The sequence below is a fragment of the Aythya fuligula genome, chromosome 19 (assembly GCF_009819795.1).
Source record: "Aythya fuligula isolate bAytFul2 chromosome 19, bAytFul2.pri, whole genome shotgun sequence".
In the NCBI taxonomy this organism is placed as follows: Eukaryota; Metazoa; Chordata; class Aves; order Anseriformes; family Anatidae; genus Aythya; species Aythya fuligula.
In genome coordinates, this window is record NC_045577.1 from 7,436,604 (window position 1) to 7,461,788 (window position 25,185).

Sequence of the window (25,185 nt, forward strand, 5' to 3'; positions counted from 1 at the left end):
TGCCTTGGCTGTTAGAAGGAGGCATGATATTTTTGCCCAGAAAAAGCTGGTTTTTTCCACTTCTGGTAGAATTGCAGAACTGCTGATACCTGGATCCCACAGGTTCCTCTAAGCTGCAGCTCAGGTAAATTACTCCAGGCCTTCCCTCTTCGTTCACAGCCTTGTGAAATGGAGGCATTTTGGCCCCATTTACATCAGCTGCATCTCCACGCAGCAAAATTCTTCTGTTCCCTGAGCAACACAACACTTTGGGCTCAAAGTACACCATTTTCACACCGATCCAACCTCTGCTCCCCCAAACCTCTCCCACAAGGCTGTACTTTCACTGGCAAACGAGTCACCTCATGAAAATTCACAAAACCTGACCTTCCTTCAAATCCCCCCGGAAAGCTCACCGCAGCAATGAAACTTGGAAATACATTGACAGCGGCCAGGCATCTGGTGTGCTGTAGCTGCTGCTTCTCACACTAATCACTGCCGTCTTATTACCTCGTGCTTTCCTGGTGTTTGTTGTATACACCTGTTGTGTCTCGTCAGATACTTGGATTTTAAATCCTCCAGGACAGGAACCATCTTCCTGCTGTGTGTGTGGATGTGACAGAGCCTTGATCCTTGCCAAAGACTCTGTACGCCGCCGCTCAGTGCATAATAATGTTAAAAGTAAGAAACGAAATCAGAGCTGGACATTTTCCAGGGACTTTTTTTTTTTTTTGTGTGTGTGTGTGTGTAAAGTAATAATGATGATGCTGTTCCTGCTACAACTTTGGTTGTGGTCAGAGGATAATATGTTTTTTCTTACAAAAGATTGAAGACAGAAAGTTTTACATGCCAAGCTTCTGCACTTAGCTCCTATGAAGCCAATTAAAAGATTTCAACTGATCAATTCTTTTGATGAAAGGTATCTTCTTTGCACCCAAAATTTCCATTTTTCATCTCAAAGCCAAAGGCACAATCCTCAATGTACCAATTGCTTGAATAAGCTGAACTAAAACACAAATATTTTGATTTTTAATCAGAATATTTTTAGTTTGTTTTCAGACATTTGGCTTCTAGATAAAAGCTGGAATATTTCCAGGGAAAGGAAGGGGGAGGGGGGGGGATTACAGGCTTGTGTGGGGATTTTGTTGTGTTGTTTTGCTTTATTGTTTTGTTTTGTTTTTCTTGTTTTGTTTTCATGTAGGCAATAAAAAAAATTGGACAAATCAAATTACTTCAGCTAATTGGAATTTCTAAGAAAAGTAAGTGCTTGTTCAGTAAAAAAAAAAAATATACAAAAATGCTGAGGAGCAAAATATTCTTGGCCTAAAAACTGGTGATGCATTTTTTTGACCATGCTATTACTGTCAGAGACAACGTACTCATCAGTGGTTCATCTATCAAATCAGAACAAATCATTTTCTCATTAAGAAGGCTATGTAGAAAAGGCATATTTCTACCTTTGGTGTCTATTCTCTTCATTTATTAAAATCAGAGCTTCACATGTTAAGGATTAAGGATGCAGGAGGGTGTTCTCCATTTTTACTCTTTTAATGCCAGCCTCACATTAAGAATGAACCAGATTTTAATCTAGATCACATAGCACAAATTGAACTTTTAAGTAAATATTACTTCTAAGCTTTGTGTCCTTTTCATATATCTCTTGTTAGACTCAGGTTTCTGCTAATATTCAGGATGTCTGCTGCTAACAGATCCCAACTGCTTCACTCTCAGACTCTGTTTACTGGCTCAAATTCACCTATTGTTCCTTATTTTGCACAGTGTTTTTCAGTCCCCACTTAGATTCACTAAATGAGATGCTAAAAAAAAAAAAAAAAAAAAAAAAAAGGGCAGAGAGAGGACTTGGTTTAACTTCACTTTCTTATTTATTCCCCTTCACTCACCCTTCGCCTTTTTGCATAGCTGCAGGAAGCTGAAGAGGTACAACTAGCATTTATCTTCTGTACCCACCTCTGTACCTATGTCCTGATTGCAACTTAAACCATCATTTATTCCTTCTAGAAATCAGGGTGGAGACTTGCATAAGACTGGCATCTACTCCTGCCAGGTGTGCACTGTTCTAGATGTACTGCTCACAGAGAAGAGCGTTCTTCAAGTGGGCTGAATGGTCTGAATCCTTTCCAGCAGCTGGGGTGAAGCTGTGCTGACTAATAAATGTCCAAAACATCATCTGATGACTTGAGTGGAGCTGCTCTACAGGTGTGTTGGATCTACCCTTACTGGTTGAATAGAGGAGGCTCATATATTCTAGCTCCTTGGTCCTGATGAGGAAGGGTAGATTCATCTGAGTGTCGGATTTTTCTTTCTTTCAGTGCAAAATAAAATATCATACATTCCCACTGAGGTGACCCTACACGGCAACCTCCTGAGCCCCACTGACAACTCCTTTTCTTCCCACCACAGGAGAGGAGGCCTTGACCATGTACATGGACAAAAGTCGCCTCGACAGGAAGTCAGGAAACGCCACCCAGAGCGTTGAAGCCTTGCACCAGCTTGCTTCCTCCTACTTCGTAGACCGTGATGGCACCATGAGGAGACTCCACGAGATCCAGATCTCTACCGGAGCAATCAAGGTACCGTGTCTTGCCCCAGGAAGGGAGAGGTTCATATTCCCATGCCAATAATGTCGGGACTTGGGACAGGTCTTCGCCAGTCCAGTGTAATATCTTTCTTGATGACAAGTTGTTCTGTTCCCACACTGATTTCCCTAGGGTGAGTTGTTCTGGTAGGGACCTTACAGAAGAACTGATCTCCCCAGGCCTAGTAATGTCTGGAAAGATGTGGGAATTCATTGTGATGATTTTGTAGGGTAGGTGACAGAATACCATTGTGTGTGGTAGTGACCTCTGGAAAGGAGAGAAGGAACAAATGACCCAGATCAGCAATGGAAACTGGAGGGGAAAGGCAGGTCTGTGAACTGGGCAACCTCATGTACCCCAGAAGTATTTTCTTCTTGCAGCTCTAAGTCAGCTAAACATCTCTCAGGTGAATTCACTACAAGAAAAGGTGAAAAAATGAGTGTGGCATTACTGAGGCATCTGGAATGAAATGGACTGAGAGACAGCTTGGGGGTTGGAGCAGGAAGGAGGGGGAGCTGCTCAGAGCATACAAAATAGGGAAAATGGCTCTGCAGACAAAGGCTGCCTTCTCTGAAAGCAATCATCCTATACTGGGAAGGGATTTTATTGTTGCAGAGTTCACTCCAGGGAAGGCGATGTGGATGGAGTCGTCATTGTTAGCCATTTCTGAAAGGTTTCAGCTCTTGTTATTGTTCTGTGGTGTCTCATGGCTGAGTCTGTTCCCTCCTGGATGGGAAATCGGATTGAGATATTGAAACAGTGACAGCAGATAATCGCCCTTTGTGAATTCAGGAAGGGCAGCTCTCCTCCATGGTTGGAAACCAACAGCAACAACCACAGCAGCAGTGCTGCAGGTCATCTGTGCCTCCATCTATCCTTAGCACGAGGATGGTGTGCACATATGCTGTGGGAGCACTAGGTGCCATTGCAGGCTGGCAATCCATCTCTGCAGCTTGCTGCCTGGTAAGAGAAGCCAGGGAATAATTCTTCCACTGGCTTCTGGTGCTCTCCATTGGAGATCCTCTATGAAAAACATCAATCTATAGGACCCCATTTCCAAGCCCAGAATAATGTGTTGCACCATAAAGAAAGCAGTCACAATTCACTCTATTTTTCCCTGCTTGTGAGTGCACCAAGCATTAGCCATGTCTGCCCAGTGTGGGGCATTTCTGCCCAATTGCAGAAGATGTATTTTGGATTGCATCAGCTGGTGACAATGGGTCTGAACTTGGCTAGGGAAGATATGATGCTTTATGCAAAGAGAACATTCCTCTCTCTCTTTTCTACATCCTCCATAGGTAACAGAAACTCGGACTGGCCCCCTGGGCTGTAACAGCTACGACAATCTGGACTCTGTGAGTTCTGTCCTTCTGCAAAGCACTGAGAGCAAACTCCACCTGCAAGGTAGGGCATGGGGTGGAGGCAGATGGTAACAGAGGGCGTGGAGTGGGGAAATGAGATGGGTGGCCCTTTTTCTAACCCTTTCCCCTCTCATTTGCTCGGATTGTCATCTGCATTGTAAGTTCCCTGAAGGAGGACCAGTGGCTTCTGGTGGCTTCACATGATGCTCAGCACAGCAGCGTTAGGGCTCGGCAGGGCTGAGTTGGAGGCATGAGGAGCTGAAGACTGGACTCAAGTGAAGAATCTGGGCTCCCTCCCACCCCTGCACCGAATTATGGTGGATTTCTGTGTATTATACATTCACCGATATAAATAAATGTGACCTTTTCCATTAATATTGAAGGGACATACTGCCCACATCTCTCTTTGTCCCTCCCAAATTGCTGATTTGCGTAAGAAGTTTGCAGATCAGCTTTTGGGACTCTCTAATGAACATAATCTTCAGGAAAAGTCACAGAGGTTTTATTTGGAGGCTAGAAGCCATGGCTTCGGTCCCAGCTGGGGAGCTAGTCCAGAAGTCAACAGATAGAGGTCATGACTGAATTAATAAGTAAATACATGCTGGTTAGCAAGAAGTCAACTTGAGTAGAAGGAGAAAATTCACTGGGCGTGTAATTTACTAAGGTTATTCCCAAGTTTTTGACAAAATAAGGAAATGTGGGATTTAATTGCTCATTTGCCCAGATGGTTTTATTTCTGGAATCCTTGTAGTTGCACAAATTTTAATTTTTCAGATGAATAGGCTACATTACATCTTCCGCTTTGAGTATAATTTGGCAAGTGCCGTTTTAATCTTGGTTTCACAGAAACTGGGTTTCATTTACTGAGTCATGTTGCAGATATATTATTATTGTTTTTGTTATTTGCCTTTAAAAATAATAGGCAGGTTACTTTCACTATTCCGGTGATTGTCTAAATCACTGAATTCTGGTACTTACCTAATTAACAATAAGCATTTTGAGACTTTTTATATACTGTGATGATGGCTGCTGGTAATGAAATCCTAAGGATGACACATCAGATAAGTAGGTAAAGAGCTAAATAGACAGACTGCTTGACTTATAAGCAGACAAACTGGTAAGTAAGTAAATCAATAGATCTCTATTCAGTATCTGGTCCTAAAAGGGAAGAGAAAAAGCAAGATAGCTGGGAGGGGAAAGGAGAGGGAGGGAGTGGGGGAAAAAAAGAGATTTTTTTTTAGAAAAGAGAAGACAGGTAAGACGGATGAGGCTGTGATTTCTGATGGCAGCAGACAGAGGGCTGCTGCTGCAGGACCTCATAGGTCAACCAAACTGGGATTTCATGGCCTTCCATGGGATAACCCAGAGCAGAAAGGGGCTAGATCCAATCCAAGGCAGACGGTGATGTAAGGAAGGAAGGTAAGAACTCTTCCTAATAGAACAAAGTGACCTTTAAAGCTACACCTGGGTGTTTTCTTTCTAATCTGGAGTGTGGTTCTTGGGATAATTACCCGGGATCCTTCTTCTGCTCTGAGAGGCCTCATTAGGAATTAGTCACAGGGCTGTGGGTAATGGATCGTGACCGAGTCTCCTCTGATCTGATTAGCAGCCAAGCATGAGCTGCTGACAGAAATCCATGTTACTACCTCCGTGTCACACTGGCTCCAAGGCCGGCTCAATAAAAGAGCAGCATCTTCATGACAGGGAGAATTTCTATTTCTGAACTTGCTTGTTGCAGCCCAGTCCTGAGAGTCATGTTTTCAAAGACCTGCCCTTTAGGAGATGTGGTGGCTGGACCCAAAGCCAAGCCAGGCTTGCAAGCAGGGTTCAGAAAGGTCAGCCAGCCTGGAGATGAAGGGGTTGACCTGGAAGTGCAAGGTTCAATGCCTGTGGTTACATGGACAAAGCAGCATTACTAATTCATAAACCAGCATCCTTATGGGCCTCTATCAGACCCCTGCATTATGGTATAGATACATGTCTATTTGTCACAGAGCTCAGGTTCCCCTTCTTCCTAGCACTGCCTGGAGGAAGTTTTCCTGCCTCAAGCATGGGGGGGGCTGTGCGGTGATGCATCCTACTGTGGGACAGGGTCTCAGTGGTGAGACTCCATATCCTCCTATCCCCAACACCAGCAGAAAGTTGTCCCTTCATCTGCATCCTCCTCAGCTGGGGCTGCCTGGGCAAGGAGTAAATCGGAGCCTGGGGGGGGGGGGGTGCTAACAACTCTACAGCAACCAGTGGGAAATGGGGATTTCTGGTTCCTGGTAAACATTCCTGGGCTGAAATTAGAAAATGTGAGAAAAAAAAAAAAAAAAAAAAAAAAGAACAACCCACAAGCTTCTGAAAAGTTCTGGACTTCTGGGGAATTAAAATTCCAGAGACGTATCCTCTTGGGCAGTCTGACCATTTACATCTATATTGCAACATGGCACTATTTCAATAAGGTAACGTCCTTCTGTGCTATTCTAAACATCGCAACATTAATCAAGAAATGTTGCGTATCGGTAGTTTGTTACATCAAGTATGGTAATAGAATATTAAAATTCACATCACAATTAATATTAAAGTCTTCACCAAGATGGGCAGAGCAGTAATGACAACACAAAACATTTCAGCTTTTCAGCGAAACAGAATGAGGAAGTATGAAAAATACATTTAGACCTTTCCCTGTCAAAAGTGCTTTAGAAGTCAACATGTTCTCACAAAATGCTTCAATGAAACTGCATTTTCAACAGAGAACTCTTCTATGGAAAATGTTTTAAATAGCTCTAATTTAGAGCTGGGGAAATTTACCACTTTTAATGCAGGAAGCCTTTTATGTACAGTCCAAAGCCAAACATCTCTCTCTAATAGTTTTTCTAGTTGAGTTAAGGACATGTACCCTTGTTAGCTATTCTGCTTGCAGGTTTCTAAGCCAAACCTCTACCAAACCTGGCACTTCTTAATTTCTAAAGAGGACCTTTACACTTCAGAGCGGACAAATTCTCCCTTCTCATCAGTAAGTTACCTTCAAAACTAAGATATTCTCCCTAACACTGGTCACCAGCACACATCTTTCTTGTGTACTGTCAGCTCTGGTGGCTACTGTGGAGAAAGGAGCTAATTTCTTTTGCACCCTGTCTTGGCTTGTGGTGTTCACCCTATGATATTGATCCACTATCACAAACTTTAAGACCAAGTCACCTCCCTGCTTTGTTGCCAGGATGAGGTTTATCAGCAGATAATGCTGAAGGATTAAATAGGAACTTCTTTTTTTATGGTTGCAATAGTGAAAGAAAATTCTTAGAGAATGAAACAGCTCCACGGGGTGTTTTCTTAGGGCAGCAAGGCTTCCTGACTAGCATGGCTGGCTACAAGCTGCTCTGCAGGCTGTGATAGTCCTTTAGACAGCAGCTTTCCTGCTTCACAGGTGGCAACTGAAGCAGCCAGAACTGAGGTTTCCAACAGTAGAGCCTTCTTACAACTTCATGATTCTAAAGCTTATGTTAAAAATGACTGTACCTGACACACAGGTACTTTGCTGACAGCTGAAATCAACTCAATGTCAGCAATATTTCTGTGCATGGTGCAGACTGATATGAAAATGATGGAGGAGAGCACAAGGACTGGGTGAAATGCTACTGTCCAGGTACTTGTAAAGTATCTTGCTAGGATTTGGTCACAAGGGTGCTCAATACAGAAGCATTGATATAAGTCTGCCTGTGTCTGGAGACGGTGATAGATGTGTGGGTATTTATGTATGTGTCGATGTACAAATGTGAAAACGCACGGCAGTATTTCAGTAACCTAACACTGATTTCTTCTGCAAGGAAATTTTTGGCTGGAGGATCTCTGAATAACATGTAATACCGACAGCACATTTTCAGATTTAAAATTAGGGTTCTGTGTTGGGTGTAGGCACATGCACATTTTGACGAGTAGCTGGATTTGTGTGTCACTTGTGTTCCTGGTCTCAGCACATATTTGAATATGTGCTGCTTGTTAAATGCTAAAATTAACTGCACAGATTTCAGTAGAACTGCTTACCTGATTAAAGTTAAGTATTTATATAAGTGTTTTGTTGAATTGGTACTAAGTGTACAGGGGGTCTGATTGTCTCTTAAATGAAGGGTCATTTATGCTGTTGTGAACGTGAAATTATTTCTTACTACAGAAGGTTATCTTGGAAAAGTATTTTAGAAACCATGAGTTTCATGGACAAAAGCAAAAACACAAAACAAGCATCCACTTGAGACACTCTGCAGTGTACAATGGGACTGTGTTTTGTTTTGGAGATTACAGGGTATTCATATTTCTGCATGTGTTGGAGCACACAGCATGCATCCTTTCCAATGGAAGTGCTTTTCCTGTGTCTTTAGTTGCTTTTTTACCCCTTTCCACTCAAATAAAATGACACAAAATAAATCCAAAGCCAGTGCCATTTCTGGCTGGGACCAGGCAGCATGTAGGTGCTGTCATCCAAGTTAAAATTCAAAGAAGAAAACACGGTGAGCTGAAGAGCCTCTGGGCATTTGGGTTTCATATTCAAAGGCTGGGGCCAGAGCAGGTTGCTCCTCCATGAAGCAGAGAGCAGAAAGATTTATTCATGGGACTCGGACCATGAATAAACAGGGTCAGTGCACAGCAAGGAGGCCAGCCCCGTCTCCAGTGAGCGTGTTGAGCTCAGGGAGCACCACAGCCTTCAGGCAGTCCAGGCTCTGTAGGTGTTGGTTCTCCAGCAGCTCAGCACATTCTTTCCATCCTCCAGGCCTGTACTCTGGAGGTAGGCCTATCCCCAATGTCAGAGTGAAGGTTTGAAAAGAAACCACATCCCTCTGTGGTTTTAGCTTCAGATAAAGCCCTAGAAGACCCTGAGTTTTACTCCATCCTGAAAGCAAGAGGAAGAAAGGTATGGTGCTTACAGATAAACATCTCAGGAGAAGGCCAAAGGGACCTCAGAATGCTGCTGTTGCCCTGACCCTTCTCAGACTATTTCTGCGGTACGTGCAGGGATGCTCAGCCCTCCCTTCCCCACAACAGAAATCAGGAACTACACAGCCTCAGTGCCTCCAGCCACCAGGCCTGAAATCCCTCCTTGCGCAAGTGTCCCAGGTGCCTTCTCCAAGTGAACCCTGCACTCATCCTGCTTGGTGGCAGCCACTGCTCTGTGCTTGGCTGCAAATTAGGTCAGAGAAGGGGGCTGCTCGCTGCCACCAGGCACGGTGCTCCCGGAGCAGGAGGGGAGAGGAGAGGGAAGCCCCTGAGCCTTCACCACACTCTGATCCCCTCAGGCCTGGCCTTCTGGAGGGACCTCATCAAGGCAAAGGTATTTCTCCGAAAACAAAGGCAAAGGGGAAGCGGGCTCCCCTGGGGCACCACTCCTGCCTGAGGTGAACGTGCCCCATCAGAGAAATGGGCCTGAACTCCTGAAAGCACCACGGCCCCTCCTGCCCTTTCTGCATGCTCTCATCCTCTGAATTATTGCCTTATTTTCATTCCACTCCAATGAGCTGTCAGCAACGGATCCTGTAATTCAGTGCTGCAGAAACGCAAACAGATGGGTAATTGACCCGCGCGCCTTCATTGCACTGGAGTTCAGTGCTGCTGTTCAAGCTGTAAACTCCTCTCTCTGCCTCTCCAAAATCCCCGGGCCGTTTACGAGGGAGGTGAACGGGCCAGGCTTGCCGTGGCGGGTTGGCTCGTTGTGGTCGTTGTCTCTGCCTCGTGCACTGCAGACGCTGACTGAGGCTGACAAGCGGAGCGTCCCTGCTGCAAGGAAACAGCTGTGCGTCCCCAAGGGCCCACGGCCGTCTGTAGGGGGACCGGAGACGGAGGCTGGAGGAGGAGAGGATGGGAAAATATGTACATTATGCACAGGGCGAACCGGGAAACAGTTACGTCCTCGGGTACCTGAGCAGGCATCCACCTACACTTGTGCCTGCGCAGATGGATGGATACACAAACACTCGCTATGGAGAAAGAGACCTGGGGATTGATCTCTCAGCTAATGTAAACCTTCAGAGCACCACTGAAATCGTTGGCACTAAATCCATTTGCACTTTTATAGGATTTGGCAAGTAGCCCTCCTAGCAGGGAGTGAGCTGGAAAGACTCAGGTACCCAGCTCCTGTATTTATGCTGTGGGAGCTGAGCACTTAACTCTGCAAGGGTCTTTTAGAAATCCCTCCCTATATTATTCTCCTTTCTTCTGTTTTCCGTTCTTTTCTTTTTCAGTGCATAGTTTTCTTGTTTCTGTGGTACCAAACCTATTTAGTCTTTCCTAAAACAGCTCAGAACAGTGTACTGCTCATCATTTCTGAGCTAGCACTTGGTTGTATGAAAAAAAAAAAAACACAACACCTGGCAGTAAGGGAGGCTTTCCACTCAGATGCTTTGTACTGTACTGGGATCAGGACTGGAAAGAGGGGGGTAAAACTGGGTATCTGATTTCAGCTAATCATTGCTTGCACCTGAGGCATGTATTTTCTACCCCGTTTTCCTTACCCATGACAGCTGTGAGAGAAGTCTCCCAACAGCTTTTAATTCCTTAGCATCACTTTCCCAAGCTGTTAATGAAACAGGTTCAGAACAGAAGAACAGATACGCGAAATGACCTTTTTCTTTCTATATCCCTGCCTCTCGCTTCTCTGCCAGGTCTCCAGATCATCTTCCCCCAGTACCTACAGGAGAAGTTTGTCCAGTCTGCCTTGAGTTACATCATGTGCAATGGCGAGGGGGAGTACATCTGCCGGAACAGCCAGTGCGGCTGCCAGTGTGCGGAGGAATTCCCGCAGTGCAACTGCCCCATCACCGACATCCAGATCATGGAGTACACACTGGCAAACATGGCCAAGTCCTGGACAGAAGCCTATAAAGATCTGGAGAATTCAGGTAACCAAGCAAAACTCACTCTCCAATTGATTTCTTTCAAACACAACTTGTCAGTCTATACCAGTTGAGAATCCTTTCCTTCCCTAGTATAATGTTACAGTTTGGATAAAAAATGGATGATATTGAGCCCAAAAGTATGATCTTGATCTTGAGGGATTGTTATACACACACACGTACAAATAAAATTACACACACTATGTATATGCATAAGGGGATATTTTCCATGGATTTTTTTTTTTTTTTGATTAAAAATCTGATTTTTCAGACCAAACCAGCTCAGAATCTCTCTTTAATAGTCCTACAGAGAAACTTCCACAATATGAATGATGCAGAAATTGCTTTTCAGATTTGCATGAATGATTTATTCTGCTTTGGTGAAAGGCAATTCACAGAGAGAGCACAGGCCAGATGACACCTCATCTGAGATAGTGAGAAGGGAAAATGACTTCTCTCTCCTACAGTGCCGCTGGCTGTTGGTGTGAACATTTCTCTTCTTCCTCCGCTTTCTCCCAGTGTAACGCTGGGGGTGTCAGTGGAGGTTGTTCCACTTTGATGCTGGTAACACTCATTGTCGATGTGCTACTTTGCCCACGCAGAAAACTCGGAAGGGTCCGAGACAAGAAAGCATCAGCATCAGTGATGCCATATGATTTCCTTTATAGTAGTCATTGGTCTGCCAACCTAGAAGACACAGTGGCACTGAGCAAAACTTGGTCAAGGACTGATCCCCACACTGACTCCCTCCTCTGGTGTAAGCCAGTTAATCCCCAACACCTTTTCTTTAATGTTTATTGTCATAACTCTCCAGGTCTTCATGTTAGGAAAGTTATCTGCAAAGAAGGGACCATCTCACTCCAAGGTACTGAGCAATGCTTCTTCAGAAGTCTTCCCAGCAGCAATTTCTTTCTTCATGTTGAAGGTCACCTGAAGCTCTGTAGTTGGTAAAACTCAGGTGGCCTATGCTATATCCTCAGTGGGCTGCTGAGGGCTGCTCTGTATTTCAAGGTGTGGGCCCTGTTGGCATGTCTGTCATTGCACGGGCTCTCACGTCCAACCCACACTGTCAGCCTGGTGCTTGGACGAGCACTGTCAGAGCAGTACCCCATGGCCCAGGGCTGATGAGCATTATGATGAGAGCTGCAAGACACAAACAGTGGGGAGTCACGGGGCTGAGGCAGTTCCAGAAGCAGCCCACTAGCTGAAGAAGTCAGTGGTTTTCTGAGGGGTTCTATAAATTTATGGGCAGGGTGGGAACACCAGGCCAAACCAGAAACTGAGCATCTGCTAGTGCAGCGCTGAACAAATCAGAATTATTGGCAGCGCCTGCCAGCATGGTTACTTGTTGCTGGCTCTGGTGTGGGAATTTCACACGAGCTGCTCAAGAGCCACATGTTGGCCACCACTCATCAAACCCCTTTACATTTCCAGGGGATGTAACCCAGACACTTTGAAGGTGAGAGCCCTATGGAGGGAGAAAAATTACGGTCCCAAAGTGATTGTTTTATTGTTACACTGGGCACTTGTTGCACTTGATCTAAGCAAAGTCCACAGTAGATAATTATATTTAGTCCCCCTTGCCTTGAGATTTTAACAGGGGAGGGTGTTTTTCATTTGCTGTGTTGAAGTGACACATTGCAGTGCAGTTCTTTGCTGTGCCATGGCCATATTCCACCCAGGGCTGGAGGCTTTTCAGGGCTAGATGGAGTGATTATCTTTATGTTTAAAGCTGCTGCATCTCATTCATCATTTTGTTGCATCATGTGCAAACTTATCCTTTGAGATGAAAGTTGCTATCACAAAAGACTGTAGTATTAGTGTTTTGCTTCTTTGTTTTAATAAAATTTCCCAATAACTGGAGGATTTTCTTCATAATGAACAACAGAAGAAAAATCTCTAGTGACATCTGAAGGCTTTTCCAGTAAAGAGGGATGAAAGGCACATGAGTGCTCTGAAAGCAAATATCATTTGTGCAGGAAGCGGCTGATAGCCTAAAAGATCTATATTCTGTTTCTGATCTGTGTGGGGTTCCTACGTCAATTTGAAAAAATCTTGCAGGGACCAATAAAAGGTTGGCGTTATTTGGGATAGCATCTTCAAAGTCAAGGAGGCTGCAGTGAACTGATGCTGCTTTAAATCAGCTCTGGAGCTTCTCCCAGCCCTGTGCTTCATTGCTCATGTATAAATTGAGAACAATAACACCACCTTTTTCTGTCTTGGCACTTTAGTATGGCTGGCCAAAGAAAAAAAAAATCTACATCAGAACCATTATTCTGGATTTTTAAACAGCTTTTTGAATAAAAGTCATTTGTTAGGGGCTTTTTGTTGTTTGTTTGTATTTGAAGTACTATTTTTGTCTGATGAAAATGTCATTTTTTAACTGAAAAGCACCGAAAAAAAGCAAATTTAATCTCCAAAACAGATGTTTTGCTGTGATGCCACCAGTCTTCTCCAGAGGCAGGACCTCTGCCCCGCACCACCTGCGATGATGAGTCATTGCCCTGGGACCACCTGGAGTGACTCAGCAAAAAGAAGGGCCATGGTGCATTCTGGGAGACGTAGTCCTAGCCATCAGCCACATTTTCTGTGCAGAGAAAATAAAATAACAACGAATGCAAACAGCCTTATTAGTTAACTGGAAATGCTATGGGTTAAGAATGGACTATTCCCAGAAAAGTACAAGGCTTAGCATAATGCAGTCTTGGTTAGGGCCTTCAGGGATAGTTATAATATAAATAAAATATGAAGAAATACTTTTTTGGAAAGTCTTTTATTTTCTTTTCTTTCCCTTTTTTTTTTTTTTTCCCCTTCCCTTTTTTAAAAACAACTCCATTCAGCTGTTATTTTGCCAGATTTCTTTGCTCATTTGTTTTTCCCCCAACGTTGCACTGCAGTATCAAAATGTGCACACTGCACTGAAATTTCTCCCTCGCCCGTCTCTATGAAAAATGTAGCACATTCATCATCAGAGGGAAAAAAAAGCTTGGTCTTTTGCACAAACAGGCTTTTGAGGAAATTGATTTATAAGGGGCGGGAAGCAAATGCAAGGCTTTTACTGCTGAAAGGTACCAGGAGTAATCAGCATGGTCAACAGAAGCAATTATACATGATGATAGTTTCAGAGGACCACTGCACAGGAGAGAATCATTTTTGGGGAGGAGAAGGGCACTGAAAGCAGCATTACTGATAGAGTGAAAACCTGAGATGATTAAAAAAACATCTCCCAGTTATCTTTGGGGAAGAAAGGAGACAAGCAGATGTCCTGTGGATCTTGATAGTGCAATGATGATAATTATTTTTATTAGGTGCTCAGTTTCACTGTGTGATGAGTAAAACATGAACATCCATTTACCATCTATATAACAATCGTACCAACTAATGCATAGATATTCTTTGTTAAGCAGTTAAGCATGAACTGCAGATTGTTGAATAATAAGAAATCTGTTATGCAAATCTATACAGTCATAAATTCAGGTATATGAGGTTTGTACGATAGGTTCTAAATTATCTGCTTTGATTTTCTCCAATATTTCTGTGGAATATTTCTCCTTTTTAGAGGATGACTGCCTTTTCAAGCTTTCTTTTTTGCCTTTTTTACTTTTCCTCTTTTTCTTCTGAAAACTGAGATGAAGGAAAAACAAATTTAAATGAGGAAAGGAAGAAAAATGATATTTATAACTTACAGGAAAAGAAGGCTACATTTCTCTTTGAGTACATTGTGGGCTTGGGGGGGGCTCTGGTCCAGCTTCCCGCTAGAAGCAGGATCATCACCAGCACTAGGTCAGGTCAGCTGTGGTTTTGTCTAGCAGTCTAAAATTATGGATTCTTCAACATCTCTCGGCAGCCTGTCCCAGTACTGCATTACCTCCAAGTGAAGAAGTTTTCCAGCAAATAACCTGAACTTCTCAAGCTGTAGCCCGTGTCTATTACTCCTTGTTATATCATCTGTCTCTAATAAGACTCTCTCTTTCACGTTTGTAACTACCTTCTGAGCAGTTGTAGGCTGTAATTAGATTGCCCCTTGGCTTCTCCTTCACCAGATTAAACAAGTGCAGATCCCTCCACCTGACCTCAGGGGACTCGTTCTCCAGACCCCTGACCATCTCTGTAGCCCTCAGCTCTACCCTTCCCAGTTTCTCAACAGACCTCTTTAATTGGGTGTCCAAAGCTGTGCAGAGAAACGCAGGTGCAGCCTCAGTAGAGCCAAGAAACAAAGAATATTAACGTCCTTTGATCTGGAGGTAGCCCAGGATGCAGTTTTCTGTATTGGCAGGGAGAACACAACGTTGACCCACCTTCAGCATGGTGTCCCCCACAACCCTGAGGCACTTCCAGCTCTGCTGGCTGCTTCCAAGCTTGTGCTGCTGCGTGGGGTTGTTCTGCCCTGGTGCAGAGCTCTCTGCTTTTCTTTATTGCACTTTATGAGGTTTGTGTTGGCCCACTCCTCGAGTTTCTCAAGGTCCCAGTGTGTCAAACACAGTTTTCTGGTATCAAAAATTGGGTTAGTTTCTATTGAGAAAGTTGGAACCATCTGTCTGTTCTACATGAGGATGTCCCAGCCCGGTAATCAGATCCTAAGCAAACTATTCTTCTCAGTTAGAAAGAAAGGGATGATCATAAACAGAAATAGTATCAGATTTTCTGTTCTGTTATGGGAAGAAAAACCCAAACCCTACATAAAGGCTTTATTGTTATTATTATTATTGTAAAGCAAAATCAAACAGAAATAAAGTGATCACAAAACAACATTTAACAACATTTTTTGGATCCATTAGATTTTTTCCCTTGGCTAAAATTGTCACATTTTTTTTTCTGACTAGCCCCGCAAACTATTTTATTTTGTTTTCATTGTTACATAAAGCAACTCATTTAACTTCAAATGTAAAATCAGAAGGCTCTTTTTAAAAAATGACAAAGCGGGACATTTTCACACAATCCAAACCCTTCCTGTGGGGATTTTCTTAAGCTTTCTTCCCCTCTTTTTTTATTAATGACACAGCCAAAGTGATTTGACTTCAACAACAAATGGCATTTTAGAAGCAGCTGAAAAACAATTTAAACGAGAACTCTTTAGCTGACAATGATTACAGCTCCCTGCTTTTTGTTCGTAACCCCTAGACTATAATCCCATGCTCCAGGGAGCTTGCTCTCTTTTATTCTCCACCCTGTACACATTAACCATTTTGTTTCACCCTGATGCTCCCGGGGTTTCATCTTCCCGCAGTAACAGTCATGGAGGCAGTGGGTTTCCTGGGGCAGAGCGACAGAGCAGGGAGCTGATGGACATCAGATTCCTCCAGCAGAGCACCTCAAACCTCACACCTCACCACTGCTTCTCCATCCTGCTGATGTAAATCCTTGTAACTTCATCAGGGTTCAGATCCCTCTGTAGTTCTCCACGTTCTCGTGTCTTCCAGATGAGTTTAAATCCTTCATGAAAAGGCTACCTAGCAACCACTTCCTGACCATTGGGAGCATCCACCAGCACTGGGGAAACGACTGGGACCTGCAGAACCGCTACAAGCTGCTGCAGAGCTCCCTGGAAGCCCAGCGCCAGAAGATCCAGCGCACTGCCCGTAAACTCTTTGGCCTCAGTGTCCGGTGTCGGCACAACCCTAACCACCAGCTGCCTCGAGAAAGGTAACCCTTCTCCTTTGGGATGGCTGCGGTGTGGTGGGCTGAGCCTTTGCATGGACATAAACCCTACAGCTGAAGGGATTTGATACAGGGTGTGCTAATGTGGAGGGGTGGAAAATGCTAAACTCTGGGAGTGGGTTGAAATTGGGTAAGTAACCTTTATCATATGTCTAAGCATATCCACATCCCTTCTGTGTACCCAGTTGACAGGCACCCAATTGTTCTGTAGTGTTCTGTTAGAATATGATTATATGAGTCTATGATTCTATGATAAAATGACATCAAACAGCCAACCAGACATTTTTTAAAAGGCCAATCTCCTTTTTAGGCAGTCTGGCACCACATACCACAGACAAATTTTAAGCCTCTATTTCTTGTTTAAGTGGACATATGGAGTACAAGGTGCTTCAGATCATTTTTGGGTTGCGCTCCTCTGCGAATATAACTGGAGTGAAGGAGAAACCTTAGTTTCACTTGGAACATATCACATAGCTTCTACAAAATGCAGAGTGAACCTTCAAACCTGCATTGACCAGAAGCCTAGTGATGTTATTGCACATGGAGGGAGCAGATTTTCCATTACAGCTACAGCAGCTATTGATATCCAATAGTCACCTCCTGCTGGCTCCCCTCATCCCTGCACTATGGCTGAGTTTATGTTTGCTTCTGAACATTTTTCCAGACCTGCATCAGTGGATTTTAATAAACATTACTTTTTTTTTTTTTTTTTTTTTTTTTTTCTCTACATTTTCTGGATTGAGGTAACACTGAAAATCTTGGGGAAAAAAAAAAAAAAAAAAAAAAAAAAGCGTCCAAGTACCTTTTCTTCCATGCTTCTCTGGAAAAGGTCATGCCAGCTTAGTATTTTAGAAGAAATCTTTTTTAGCTCCTTTATTACATAAATGTTCACTCTTAAGAGAAAATTAGCTGATTGTTGTGTCCTATTATCATCCTGCCCACTGGCTGCTAAGCATGCTGAGTCTTCATTTCATCACTGTGCAGCTCAGGAAACTCTTCCAAAGCTTAAGGTCTCTCTAATTACCAAGAATTCTCATGTCTCTGGACATGACTCAATGGTGTTACTAGGGATGAGGAGAAATATCTATTAAGTTTAAGAGATTATAAAAAAAAAGTCTTTGAAGAACTTCCTAAAATTGGCCCATTCCTGCCAAATGGCGAAGTTTCTTCAAACAAGCACACGGGTGGAGGAGCCACAAGCACAACCAGGCGTAATTCTGAGCTGTGCCATAACAGCAGCAACGTGAAGCAGCAGCAAGCAGAGATCCAGTGAAGCATTCGGATAAATGTGTCTTTAGCATTTCTCTTCTATTTTAAAAAGTCAGCCAGGCAGAAAGGGAGCCTCCAACTAATACTATAAAATCTGGAGAAGGGAGGACAAAATGGATGATGGCAGCTGGGTTTTTAACTGACTGATGTGCTTGATTTGTTTAAGTCAATACCACCAGGCATAGTATAATTTCTTTTCTTATTTGTCATTCTGCATTTGTAGCTAGTCAGGGGAGGGGCTCAGCAGACAGATAGGTAGTGGAAGAGGTACGCATTTCATCCTTCCTTTCACTGGGCTTGGAAATACTCTAATTTTCTAATTGTTACCGTACAGAACGACAGACACTTATCAAGCATGCCAGTGGCTTTGAAAGGATGGAAAGCTTCTATTAAGAGCAAGCCTCTCTCTCTAATACACATAATAGTAAGCCTATATTATATATTCAAAAGCACCGTAAAAAAAAAATTAAAAAAATAGGGCTGCTGTTGATTGCCCTCAGGGAAAGGAAGAGGTGGTGTTTCCAAAAGAAAGAGAGAGTAGGGATTTTTGCAATTAGGATGATTTTCCATGACCTTTTGTAACAGCTAAAAAGGAAATACAAATATATATATATATATTTACTCTGCACTGCTTTTGCTTAAAAGCACCTCTTTGCAAGCAAGTTTGTTGGTTTAAAAAAAAAAGAAACCACTCCTCAGTTGTTAAAGCTTCAACATTGAATGAGCACCTATAGTTGTATTTTAAAATTCGGGATATAAAATATAAATAACACCCAAAGGAGGGGGACTGATACATGTTCTGGGCTCCAGCCATATTGTCATTAGTTAACAATACATCTCCCAGCTGCTGAGAATGAAAATAGCAATGTTTACTTCACTGCTCCACACAGAAAGCCCAAAGGTATCTCCACAGGAGCTAGTGCTGGCTGGAAAAGGAAAGGTGAGTTTGCAAAGGAAAACCCATTAAATTCCTACCTTTGTTCTTGCAATTAAAAAAGAAAAAGAAAAAGGAAAAAGAAAAAAAAAAAAAGAAAAGGGAAAAAAAAAGAACCTCTTCTGCTGGATGGTGTGTTTTTTTTTGTTGTTTGGTTTTGCTGTTTTTTTTTTTTTTAATTATTATTATTGTTGTTGTTTTGTTTGTTTGCTTGTTTGTTTTTGTTGTTTGTTTGCTTTGTTTATTTTTGTTTTTTTTTTTTTTTTTGGTTGGTTGGTTGATTTGTTTGGTTTGGTTTTCTGATCAGCTCAGACCCATGTACAGCAAAGCTGCATCTTTGTCTCAGGAACACCCATCAACCTCTTTCCCTCCCCAGACCTGACTAATCCTGAAGAATGACAAGTCAGAAAGAAATAAAATTATTCATCACCTTCTGTATAACCTGACCTCCATTTCTGATCAGAAAGCCCAAAAATGGCCTGTAAAACACTTTTTTTTTTCTTTTTTTGGTGGGGGTCACAAGAGATTTAAATGGTTTTAAATGGTGAAAGAGCTCTGCAGGATTATGTGGCTCCCAGTTCCCAGCATTGTGTAACTCCAGTGAGCAACAGCAGGAAACCATTGCAATATAACACTCACTCACAGCTCTGCCTGGATGTCATTTTATATCATTTTAGTTTGGAATATCAGATATTAAAGTTGAACGTGAAATTGCTTACCAGTGACCTCTGAAGACATAGTTTTCCTTTTTTAATTGCACATGCTCTATTACTTTATACTTTGAACTAGCAGAGGAAGCAAACATTAAGCAAAATATCTCTTGCAATGATGTTAAGGAGGAGAAAGAGAAATTAATGACTCCTTAATGAAAGAGAAAATAATAAAAATAAAGATCAATGGCTATTCTGCTACTGGCATTCAGCTTTTAAACAGGGGCTCTTTTCAGCTTCCCTCTGCCCTGACTTCTCTTGGTTATATTCACATGAACCTGAGCCACCAAGGGCATGTGTTTTAAGAAGTTTCCTCCTGTCAGCCAAAGGGCTGTGACTGGTCCTGCGTATATTCTTATCCTGTCCCAGTTGCAAGATAAAACGGGGTAATTTATACCACTTTTCCTCTCAGTCTATCACACTTTCCATTGTCATGTTTGTAGCCAATGCCCAGCTCTGCCCTGGATTCTGCATTTTCATTTAATTACATCCTTTATTGCCGCCATCAGCAGATGGTGGGTAGTTCTTTTTTCATTTTTGTCCTACTTGTGTCTTTGCTGAATGCTATGACATGCACACACACACAAAACACTTCCTTCTCCAGAGCTCCTTCCATCCTTTCTCCACCAAGTTAATCTAAGGAACAGAAAAAATGACTAGCTTCAATTGCAAGATAGCTGCTGAGAATCCTTTCTTGTTTTGCTCTATCAGCAGCTAATATAAGACAAGGATTCTTTCCTTTCCTGAGGCAGAACACACCAGCTGGACTAGGATGTGGTCATCTTACTCCAATTTTTATAGTGTCCCCTGCTGTACAGCCTGGCAGTCTTTATCCCATGAACTCCATGGCATTATCAAGATATAAAACTTGTGTCAGAAAGCTTCAAATCAGCACTGTGAAAGTATGTTGGGAATCCTGAGCATGAGCAATGGTGTAAGGAAATCAGGAGAGTTGCATTCACTTGCACAGAGCTGGAATTGTGACGTGTTCAGTTGTTGTCACCAAGCCCAACCATGGGAAGAGCAACCTGCAGGCACCTTGTGCTTGCCTTCAGCAGTTCTCACAACCACAGCAAGCCCAGGCAGCCAGTGTGCATACACTGGGGACCTGCTTTGGTTTTAGTTCATCCTCCACTTGCACATCATCCCTCAGCTTCGTGCTTAGAGTAGTGGTTAGAAGCAAAGAGCGAAGCTTTTGTGTGCACAGGGGAACCAAGGTGGGCTTGCAGGAGAGAGCTCAGAAAGAACGAAGCCTGGGATCTGCACGTCTTGCTAAACTCAAGAACATTTAGCTGGCTTTCCAAACAAGAGCTGCAAGGCTTAAATAGGATAGATTTTTTTATTATTTTTTATTGCAGAAAAAGTGGCCAAAAATTCACCTATGAACAGAAAGCAAACTCAATCCCCAGGAGATGGTTTTGAGAGTGCTTGTTGCTGTCAGCAGCACATTTTGCAGTCACTCTGTGCTGTTCCCTGCCCCTCCCTCCAAAGCAGAGCTGTCCTAGAAGCCAAGAGTGTCCCCTGCCCATTGCTGGGGACCAGGCAGGGCTGTCACCACCTCCCACTACAGCAGACACTTCTAGAGATGCCTTGCTCAGAGCCCCCTGCCTCCCTTTTCTTTTGCACTGCTGGGAGAGCTCCTGCTAGTTGTGAATATAGGAGAGTGACCCTGACAGCCCTGTACTGCAGGAGGAACATGAAAATTGCCCCTTCCTACATCCAAGACATCAGTGTTTTTGTGATAAATTCACTTCTTTTTTCTTTTCCTTATTATGCTTTTACCAGTTTTCTTTCTGCTATTTTTTTTTCTTTCTTGCCATTTCTCTGTCTTTCCCTTATTGCTATTGTTCCAGTTTTCACCTTTTTCATCCCTAAGCCTCCTGCCTACGGCATTTTTCACTCATTTTTCCTTTTACCTGCACATTTTCCCCTCTTTCTTCCCCTACCCTTTTTGCTTCTGCTCCTTGATTATTTTTTTCCTTCCAGTGCTTTCCTCTGTTTTATACTTTCATCCCTCCACTCCCTCCCTCCCCCTAATCATCTTGCTGTTCGTTGCTGCTGTATCATTTAATGCCTTCTTTGATACAGCCTACAGCTTAATGATTATTCGGAGGTCAGGCGATGCAGGTGCCATGAATTTCACTAATCCAGCTCTGAGAGCCTCTGTCCATAATCACTCCTCCCGTTCTACAGGGACTGAATCCTAATTTGTCATTAGCCAGTCCTCTCACTGCAGCGTTACCAAGAACTTTTTGCCCAGAGGAGACAATGAAGTATTCATTAGCTGGGGGGAGGCAGAGGGGAGGGAGCGGGTGGCTGGGTTCTGCTGGAGGCTGTGGAGAAAGGAGTCGCTGTGCTGAGATCCCCCGGGGAGGGGGGGACGAGGGGGCAGCAAGGCAACCTTGCAAGGCGGTGGTATGAAAAAAGAGCATGGGTTACAGTGTCGTTCCTTCGGCGCCGTTCCAGGGCCATGGGACATAGAGGTGAGGGTGCTGGTAGAGCAATTATGGGAGTGGTGGGGCCTGGGAATGAGCAAGTGTGGCTGCTTGTTAAGGGGAGAAGCTGTAAGAGGAGGTTAATTAGCAGCAGTTTTTTTAAAGGAGAAGCTGTTCGAGCAGCTTTGTCACCATGCATCCTGACTTCCATGCTCTTTGCTGATGTTTTTGCACTCTGCAGCATGAGCAGAGGTTGCCTTGTCCCATTACAGTCTGTTTTGGGAAGTGGGGGAAACTATCTGGGGTATGGAAAGGAGTTTTTGCCTACCACCAGTCTAGGAGTTATGCTGACCTGCAATACCTGAACACAACTCAGCCTCTAGCACAGCTTGATCAGCTCCCCTCCCATGGCTGAACTTTCTCACCACCATGCTGATGAGAGCCTCGGGAGAAGGCTGAGCCAGTCTCAGCTCTTAGAGCAGCGTGCAGAGAGAAATGATCAGTCCTGACTTATGGCTATTTTGTAAATGGCTTCTCTTCTCCATGAAAGGAGTAAGGGGCAGATGTAAGAGTGAGCCTCCCAAATGCCACAGCAGGGTATCAGTGTTATGAAAGCTCCACCTCAGAAATATCCCTAAAAGGCACTGTGGACTTAGAAAGATGTCAACCCCATAGGCTCTGGGAGTCTCTATGGTGCTAATCCTTTCTTCTTCCCACCTGCAGGACAATACAGGAATGGCTTACCCGGGTCCAGTCCCTGCTGTACTGCAATGAGAATGGGTTCTGGGGGACCTTTCTGGAAAGCCAACGGAGCTGCGTTTGCCACGGTGGCACCAGCCTGTGCCAGCGCCCCATCCCCTGCATCATCGGGGGCAACAACAGCTGTGCTATGTGCAGCCTTGCCAACATCTCTCTGTGTGGCTCATGCAACAAGGGCTATAAGCTTTACCGGGGTCGCTGCGAGCCTCAGAACGTAGACTCGGAGCGGAGCGAGCAGTTCATCAGCTTTGAGACGGACTTGGACTTCCAGGACCTGGAGCTGAAGTACCTGCTGCAGAAAATGGACTCTCGCCTGTACGTGCACACCACCTTCATCAGCAACGAGATCCGCCTGGACACCTTCTTTGACCCCAGGTGGCGCAAGCGCATGTCCCTCACCTTGAAGAGCAACAAGAACCGGATGGACTTCATCCACATGGTGATTGGGATCTCCATGCGAATCTGCCAGATGCGCAACAGCAGCCTGGACCCTATGTTCTTTGTCTACGTCAACCCGTTCAGCGGGAGTCACTCCGAGGGCTGGAACATGCCCTTTGGGGAGTACGGCTACCCACGCTGGGAGAAAATCCGCCTCCAAAACAGCCAGTGCTACAACTGGACCCTGCTACTGGGCAACCGGTGGAAAACCTTTTTCGAGACCGTCCACATCTACCTACGCAGCCGGACTCGGCTGCCCTCCCTGCTGCGTAACGAGACTGGCCAAGGGCCCGTGGACCTTTCTGACCCCACCAAGCGCCAGTTCTACATCAAGATCTCGGATGTGCAGGTGTACGGCTACAGCCTGCGCTTTAACGCCGACCTCCTGCGCAGTGCCGTGCAGCAGGTCAACCAGTCGTACACGCAAGGTGGGCAGTTCTACTCGTCCTCCTCCGTCATGCTCTTGCTGCTGGATATTCGGGACCGAATCAATAGACTGGCGCCTCCCGTGGCCCCAGGGAAGCCCCAGCTGGATCTGTTCTCTTGTATGCTCAAGCACCGCCTGAAGCTCACCAACAGCGAGATCATCCGCGTGAACCACGCTCTAGACCTGTACAACACCGAGATCCTCAAACAGTCGGACCAGATGACAGCCAAACTCTGCTAACCCGGACTTTTCAGTGGACATGTTGGTGACTGATCCTTTTGCTGTAAAAAAATAAAAGAGGAAAAAAAAAAAAAGAGAGAGAAAAAAGTAAAAAAGAAAGAAAGAAAAGGGGGGGGGAAGCAAAGGGGGAAGAACAAAATTTGTAAAATGTAATTAATATACAAAAGAGAAAAAAAAGAGGAAATTCTTCATTTGTTGAAAACTAAACCCGTTCTAGCAGCTGTATAAAACTGTCAGGCATGTTTGTTATTTCTATAATCCGTCATAAAAGGGTAACACCTTACTCTCTCTTGACCTTGGGGGTGTTGTTTGCTAGTCCTCAGAGGCAGCGGGGTAAATATAAGGAGGAGCAGAGAGAGGGGCAAATTTCTGTAATGAACTGTAAAGATTTCTGCTATGCAGGTGCCACAACAAAGAGACAAAAAAAATCAAAGTAAACAAACAAAATAGAGTTATATGTAAATGTAAAAGAACTGCCATTATTCCTAGTGGGAGTAAATGGTTAAAGATAAAAAATATTTCTTCTGTTGAGATTTATGCCAGCTTTATGTTGAGTTATTCACCCAGCCTGTGCTGAGCTTTGCTGGAAGACAGAAGGTGATGGCAGTCCTTTGAGAGTAAAACAAGTGCCTCGTTGGTGAGAAGACACATGAGGTGGAGGGTGGATGCAGATCTGAGGTGTCTTCGCTTTGGCATTTCCACCTCAGAAGACTTTTCACTGGAGGTAGTGTCAGCTCTTGCCAAAGAGAGGCAGGGCTCTGCAGTGCCTTTGGCTCCAGCCCACGCCTGGCGCTAGGCTGCTGTTGCCTTCAGTCCGGCCAGTGCACATCCCCTGTAAACCTTCCCAAGTCATTCCTCTTCATGGTGTCTCTACAGAGTCCCTCAAACTGAGAAGTTAAATTTATATTCTATTTCAGAAAATCTAGAGTTAAAGGCAAACCTGAGTTTGGCTTTTAATCCATGTCCTGGGATTCCTAATAACACTGGGTAACCTTCATCACCAAAAAAAACAAAGCACAATGTAAAAAAACACATTGCCAAGGAAACCTGGAGATGTAGAAGAACACACCAGTTATTTTAGCTCTTTGGGGATAGAAAAATCCTTTTAATTCTCCTCTGTTTCTGTGGCTATGAAGAATATCATTGTTTTGATACAGATTATTTATTCACAAGACCAACCAAACAAACAGAAAGCAGATGAGAAAATTTTATTTCAATATCTCCAAAACTCACAAAAAGAGGGTGGGACACAATAACCAAATTTATTCTGAATTTGCAAGGACAAAGCCAAATTTAAAAGAGTTATAAGAAAGAAAAAGAAAGGAAAGAAAGAGAGAAAGAGAGAGAAAGAGAGAGAGAGAGAAAGAAAGAGAGAGAAAAAGGAAGGAAGGAAGGAAGGAAGGAAGGAAGGAAGGAAGGAAGGAAGGAAGGAAGGAAGGAAGGAAGGAAGGAAGGAAGGAAGGAAGGAAGGAAGGAAGGAAGGAAGGAAGGAAGGAAGGAAGGAAGAAAAAT

The 25,185-nt window shown here is 43.9% G+C and overlaps 1 protein-coding gene across 1 annotated transcript in view; it reads left to right on the forward strand.

Annotated features, from left to right (window-relative positions):
• The window catches only part of BRINP1 (BMP/retinoic acid inducible neural specific 1), an 86,410-nt gene extending 61,438 nt beyond the window's left edge, over window positions 1-24,972 (forward strand). The window contains exons 4-8 of the mRNA XM_032200157.1: window positions 2,401-2,570; window positions 3,875-3,980; window positions 10,573-10,809; window positions 16,224-16,446; window positions 22,533-24,972. Of these exons, the coding sequence (XP_032056048.1) occupies window positions 2,401-2,570; window positions 3,875-3,980; window positions 10,573-10,809; window positions 16,224-16,446; window positions 22,533-23,673 (1,877 nt within the window). The 3' untranslated portion in view covers window positions 23,674-24,972. The remainder of the gene's footprint in view (window positions 1-2,400; window positions 2,571-3,874; window positions 3,981-10,572; window positions 10,810-16,223; window positions 16,447-22,532) is intronic.
• The last annotated feature ends 213 nt before the right edge of the window (window positions 24,973-25,185 follow it).